The following is a 7,320-nucleotide window of genomic DNA, read 5'->3' on the forward strand; positions in this document are numbered from 1 at the left end:
ACTCACTTCCACAGCCTCCAGGCACATCTTCCCACCTTTATCTCTAATCGGTCCTACCTTCACTCCTGTCAGCCTTTTTGTCTTCACATAATTGAAGAATGCCTTGAGGTTTTCCTTTACCCTACTCGCCAAGGCCTTCTCATGCCCCCTTCTTGCTCTTCACAGCCCCTTCTTAAGCTCCTTTCTTGCTTCCCTATATTCCTCAATAGACCCATCTGATCCTTGCTTCCTAAACCTCATGTATGCTGCCTTCTTCCACCTGACTAGATTTTCCACCTCACCTGTCACCCATGGTTCCTTCATTCTTTATCTTCCTCACCGGGACAAATTTATCCCTAAACATCAACCACATGTCCGTAGTACATTTCCCTGCAAAAACATCATCCGAATTCACACCCGCAAGTTTTAGCTTATAGCCTCATAATTTGCCTTTCCCCAATTAAAAATTTTCCTGTCCTCTTTGATTCTATCCTTTTCCATGATAATTGACTCTGTGGGATTTGTTGCCACAGGTGGCTGTGGAGGCCAAGTCATTCGGTATAATTAAGGTTGAAGTTGAAAGATTCTTGATTAGTTAGAGTGTGAAAGGAGCAGGGGAGAAGACAAGAGACTAGGGCTGAAAAGGAAATGGATCGTAATGAAATAGTAGACTCACTGGGCTAGATGGCCTAATTCTGTTCCTATAACATTATAATCTTATCGCTCAACATCAGTCTACCTCTAACAGAATCGAGTCAGAAAAGATTGAGTTCAGTTAAAAACAGTAGAGTTCAAAGGATGCCCAATTGCTATAATGCCGTTGAAGATTAGCCAACCAAACCAAAGACAACATTGGTTTCTGTCATGTTACTTAACAAGCCCATCATAATTTAGCTGCTGGAATGCAATGTTAACCATGGCTATTGCTTCCTAATTAGACAACACCTTATTTGGTACATGGTTTCAAATCTCATACACCCAACCCCACCCAAACTCTGGTTAACCTGCAGCCCTGAAATGTTTGGCTAGGAGTCAGTTACATACAGCACCTTGTGCCCAAGCAAATGGCAATACTTCAGCCAACAACCACATTGTACTAAGCGAATGCTGCAATGTCAAAGGTGGTATCCTTCAGATGGGATGTCAAATTAAGGCACATCTACTCTCTTAAATGCATGTAGAAGATTAATGAGCTGGAATTAACACAGAAAATACTGGAAATATTCAGGTTAATCTGCCTTCTGAATATTTTGACCTGAAATGATAACTGTTTCTTACCCTGGATGCAGCCTGACCTGTTGAGACTTCTGTTTTATTTTATATAACCCAAAAGTGCATTTTATTTTATTTTCATTGATCTGGAATAACTGATAAAGCTACTGCACTCTGGAAAACTGCAGCACTGCCCAGTTTGGGAACTACACAATAAATTGTATCAATGGATTAACTCAGTTACAACTTTGGCAAGTCAGCAGGAACAACCATTAACTAATCGTTGTGTAAAAACTCTCAATCCTCCACTAATTATTATTTATTAGACAAGAACCATATGGCATAGGAGCAGAATTAAGACATTCGACAAGTCTGTGTCAACACATCCTCAGTGACCCAACAAAACCAATATACATAATACACATATGGTTAAGGCTTCTTACTTGCTATTAATCATTGTTCTACCATGGTTTTACAGCTCACATTTGGGCTGGTAAAAATCCTTGCACTATACGCACAGACGCCATGAACAAATTTATTTGAAAACATATGGCACTAACTTAGTCCTAAATTCCAACATTGTAGTCCTAAATTCCAACATCAAATCCCAAAGCTAACATTGAGATTTTATGCTTCAGAAGCAGTTCTAATGACAGGTTAATGTTTCCTATTAATAACCTATTTCTCTCTACAAATGCTGCCATACCTGATAGCACTTACATTTTCTGTTTTAATCTGTAGGTATTATTCCTAAGTATAAATCTGGGGACACTCCAGAGAGATGTTGACAAGAATACAAGCACACCTTTGCAGGGAAATTTGATACACAACAATGCTTGTCACTCTTGATCATTTCCTTTTTAAACTTAACTAAAAAGAAATCAAGAACAGTAAAAGAGGAAGAGAACTTTCCAAAAGAAAATCTCAACATGCTTCCAAAGTAGGCCTCCATGCAACCTGCAACCTGCAACCATAGTTCAACGGTTGGAAGGGTTCAAAGGGTCTTGGCTCAAAATGTTGACTGTACTTTTTTTCCCATAAATGCTACCTGGTTAGCTGAGTTCCTCCAGCATTTTGTGTGTGTTACCATGGTTCAATGTTACATTAAAAATATATTAAAGGCTATGTATTAAAAGCTTAAAAGTCTTGAAATCCCAAAGATCTACTAAAATATACCCAAGCTTTCCAATATATGGCAAATTGTTGGAGACCTGGCAGACTCCTGGCAGGCCACAGAAGAGGTGACTAGAAGACAAAGAATCTCCTATTGTTATTCAAGAAGGGCAGGAGGGATAAACCAGGTAATTACAGTAGAGCTAATGTATTGGGGAAAATACTGAACAGATGGATCTACAATTGGAACAGCAGTAACTAATCAAAAATGGTCAACATGACTAATTTGTTTCTTTGAAGAGGTAACAAAATGCATTATCAAAGTAGAATAATTGAAGTGGATTACATAGTTAGTTGGAGACTTAGCTCAATTCCAACAAGGATCTTATGAACAAAAGATTAGAGCCATGGAATACAAGGCAAATTGGCTTCATAAAAGGAGCGAGGGTGGAGGGTTGTTTAGTGCAGGGGTCCCCAACCCTTTTTTGCACCATGGACCAGTTTAATATTGACAATATTCTTGCGGACCAGCTAACCAACTGCCCCCCCCCCCCGGTGTTCAAGTGGGGTTAAACTCACCTCAACATGTCTTTTACAGTTAGGATTGCCAACTTTCTCACTCCCAAATAAGAGACAAAGGTAGCAGTCAAATCCCAGGACACTTGTATTTACCCCAGGAAAGACTACCACGACCATGAAGCCTTGCACCTGTGTGGACATGCATGACGTGCGCATGCGTGTACGTGCCGATTTTTTTTCCCACAAATCGGTTTTGCCTTAATCTTCCCGACTATGCAGCACATACATTATTTCTACTTTATATAGGCTGTGTATTTATCATATCATTCCAGCTTTTACTATATGTTAGTGTTATTTTAGATTTTATGCGTTATTTGGTATGACTTAGTAGGTTTTTTTTGGGTCTGGGAACACCCCAAAATTTTTCCCATATAAATTAATGGTAATTGCTTCTTCGCTTTACGCCATTTCGGCACGAATGGTTTCCTAGGAATGCTCTACTTTAGCGAGGGAAATACGGGACAATGGTGGTCCCGTATGGGGCAAACCAATTTAGCCCAATATACAGGATGTCCCGGCAAATACGAGACAGTTGGCAACCCTATGTTCAAGTTCAACAGTGCGTGACAGGGAATGAGGAAAGGTGCAGCTGACTCATATCGTTTCCTTGCGGCCTAGTACCAGTCTGCGGTCCGGTGGTTGGGGACCACTGGTTTAGTGAGTAGCAAAACGCAATCAATGTTGTAATACAAAGATCAGGCTGGCAAACCTATAGTTTATTGTATATATAATTAATGTAGATATTAATGTAGGAGGGATGTTTAGCAAGTTTGCAGATGAGGCAATATTTGTTGATGGCATTGGTAATGAAGATATTTGAAGGCTACAGTACAATACTGCACTGTTGGCAGATGAGCAGAGCACTGGAAAATTGAATTTAATCCTAATAAGTGTGAGGCAACGAACTCTGGGAGAACTGTTAAGAGTAGGCCACACTCAGTGATGAGTAGGGCCCTGTGTGGGGAATTGAGGAACAAAAGAACCTTGGTACAAAAGTCTGTATCCTTGAAGAAGCTACTACAGGTAAATAATATGGAGAAGAAGGCCTACAGGATACTTGCTTTCAGAACAAAGATTATAAAATTAGGCAGGCTATGGTACAACCTCACAAAACATTGGCTCCAGTATAGCTGGACCATGGTGGAGCGCTCTGGTTGCCACACCACAAGAAGGATTGCACTGCAGAGGAGCCACAACAAATGCACCGATATGGAGCATTTTATTTATAAGGAGATACTGGATGGACTGGGATTGTATTCCAATGACTGTACAGTGCCTTGTAAAACTATTCAGCTTCCAACCCCTTGTTCACATAAATGAGTATACAGCCAGGGACTTTGATCAATTTAACCGATAATTTTTAATTGTGAATCACACGCTCCTTTTTTAAAGTAGAGTCGAACATTGTAAAGCATGAATAAATTAAAATTCAAATTCTGAAATGTCAGCAGTTCAAAAGTATTCATACCCCTTAGTTCAGTACTTAGTTGAACCACCCTTCACAAGTATTACAGCCAGTAGTCTTTTTGGATTTGTCTCTATTTAGTCATTTCCCTGACTTGTCCTGAATGCTCTATTGTCTTCATTTTGGTTTGGTCTTTTGAAAATCTACCATACTGTTGGGCCTTACAGAGAGACGGGGTAGTTATTCTTATGAATACATTGAAAGCAGGTGATCCTCCAATTTTCTAAATCAACAAATTGGGTGAGTTGCTAAGGTAATATACAGTATTGCACCTGAGAAAAGTTCAGGCAGTAATTACAAAGGGGATAAATACTTTCTCAGCCTCACAATTTTGGTTTTGAATTTTTGGTAAATTGTCGACTTGTTTTCTTTTGATCCGACATGATGCACAATGTTTTGTAGTTAAGCTCAAACAAAAATTCTGCCTGAATACATGTTAAATTCTCTCACATGGTGCCATGGGACAGATTCCATGGCTATAAAAGAAGCCAGCTGGAGAGTTCATCCTGGCTAATGTTTCTCTCTCAAACAACATCGCTAAGTTAAGTGTAAAGCGCTGTAAGGTTTCACTGCTAATGTAATGGCCTTTCTGTAATGTCTCTCTGCTAATGTAATGGTTTCTCTGTTGGGTTATGACGAGAGATAACAGAGCTTTGGAATGTGTGCCATCCAATGACAGGCATGTTGTTCTTTCTAGTGGGTCTGAGAAAAGGGATTTTGTGGTCTTTTGTCAGCGAGAGATGAAGAGAGAAGACGCGAATGGAGAGAGTTGGTAGACTGCCCGATGGAGTGGACTTTGAGCGAGGGTCTGGGGGTCAGTGACACTCGGAGGAGGTCGATGGGGAATGAATGGACGGAACCGTGAGCTCCAATGTGCGCATTAGACTATGCATTAAAATGGGCCCTTTTTCTGTCTATTTACTTTACTAACCCGATAGTCAGATTAAGATTATAAAGTTCAATAGTTTAATTGCATATGGTGTACTGTCTGATATTTTGTGGTACGAATTTGTAACCGGGCAGCATCCACAAAAAAGAGACTTCTCAGTTTGGCTGGGCCAGAGGCTGTCTTCCCCTAGACAAACGCATGCTGGCCGAACCATTATTATACTGCTGCTTATATATCAAGCACAAAATAACAACACGTCAAAAATGGAATTTGTTTGGAATTCCAAAGTGCAGTACATCTTTTTATGCAGAAGAGGAAAGGCTTCAGGATATATGAGCAATTAGGAAAGTAAAACAATTCCTAATTTGTCTCAGCTGTGCTGAATTGCAGGAGGAAAATAATCTCACAGTATTGCCACGATTCTCCAAATGCATGCTTGGCTGGACACAATTGCAAGAATTGATTTGGCTCTGCTTTCAGTCTTACAAACAAAACCACAGGAAATGGCAGAGTGAAACAACACATTAAGCAACTGTTGAGAAAAAAAATCATTTCATCACTCGAAACTGTTATCTTTAGTATTAGTAACTGTTATTAGTATCTTCATTATAGGCAAATAAATGGTAGCTGGCTTGCTAGTAATTCCGGAGAATTTGATGTCCTTTTAATATAGACAGCATTTAAAACATGTCAATGTCAATTCTTCATTGTGATCACCATTAAAAAATGGGTTTACTCACATGACAGATATCCTAATACACTAAATCCTCAGTATCCATGCATGAAATTAACATGGACTTCCCACAACTAACAAAACATGTGGATCACACTAATCTTTCTTTATACCCAATACATACATTGACTTAACATAAGTACTGTATTCCACATACATTTTAACAGTATTATATACACATTAAAACATTTAAACACCCAAACAGAATTGCCATTAGATACCAGCTACTTTCATTGGAGGATTCCTATTTGAAATTACAAGATGTGTATCATTATCTTGTAATCAGAACACAATAATGCACTTGGAACAAGTAGTCTGAAAACTGATCACAATATTTTACAGAGAAATGTTAATGTACATTTCTGTGAAAAATCTGAGATGGAGCCTGAAACCAACCTCTCAAGTACACAGATCACAATGACTTAGTGTGCATTTACAAATACTTGTAGCTAATCTACATGAATTACAGTATTACATATCCAAAGATACCAAAGACAAACTGATTATCTACATGAGTTTTCAGTGCCCTTTCTCCTAAAACATTTATCAGAAATGATTTTGTCGTGGTTGATTCTTACTGTTGGAATGTTGAGTTCAATGATCATGCACTTCTCTGATAACTTCATGTAAACACACCTCAATGAAAATTTAGACATCGCAGGCCAAACAATAGCATTACAAACTCCTACTTCTTTCCTTATCTTCGAGAACCTTAGTAAAAAAAATATTGGTGCTTTCGATCGGCTAGTTTATATGCTCTAGAAACATATTCTTCCTTTGAATTCTGATCCACCTTAATATGTTTATTACTTTGAAAAGATTCTGTTCTTGCCAATGTAAAGGATGAGGAAACAAGACAATGCTGTCAACTAGCAGGTGCTATCTGAACAGTAAACAGCTCAGACTTTAATAAAAAGCTAACTGGATAGCTTTGATTATAATTTAAAATAAACTGCATGAGAAAACTTCCAGAACACGTAACAAATATGTATATAATAGGGATGAATCCGTGCTGATCTAACGATCCAGTGACTTTGCAAATTCGTGTCCTGGCCGCAGATGCGGAAGTCAGCAGGAACCCGCACTGGATAAAAAAAAGGACACAAAAAAGTACAGGCTCTTACCACATTCCACCAAGTCCTTCGAGTTCGCCAGTTCTGACTGGGTGACACAGCCTGGTTTCTGCAAGTGGCTGTTGCTATTGAACGATAAAAGCGAAAAGTACTCAGCCCAGGCCGAGCCGTGCAAAGTAAACAATAAAAGTTGAGCAGCAACCATCACCGCCGCACTCTGACTGGCAGCTGCCATGTTTGCGCTGCTTCTCGTCAGCGAAAGCAGCATACGGGTAAC

At 39.2% G+C, this 7,320-nt stretch overlaps 1 protein-coding gene across 3 annotated transcripts in view; it reads right to left on the reverse strand.

Moving 5' to 3' along the window:
- The window catches only part of ttc13 (tetratricopeptide repeat domain 13), a 115,133-nt gene extending 107,831 nt beyond the window's left edge, over window positions 1-7,302 (reverse strand). For all 3 annotated transcript variants that reach the window (XR_010019003.1, XM_063056627.1, XM_063056628.1), the window contains exon 1: window positions 7,095-7,302. Coding sequence is in view for 2 of the 3 variants with exons in the window: in XM_063056627.1 (XP_062912697.1) it covers window positions 7,095-7,278 (184 nt within the window). In the remaining variant the exon portion in view is untranslated. The remainder of the gene's footprint in view (window positions 1-7,094) is intronic.
- Between the last annotated feature and the right edge of the window lie 18 nt (window positions 7,303-7,320).

This window comes from Mobula hypostoma, chromosome 8 (genome assembly GCF_963921235.1).
Source record: "Mobula hypostoma chromosome 8, sMobHyp1.1, whole genome shotgun sequence".
Classification (NCBI taxonomy): Eukaryota; Metazoa; Chordata; class Chondrichthyes; order Myliobatiformes; family Myliobatidae; genus Mobula; species Mobula hypostoma.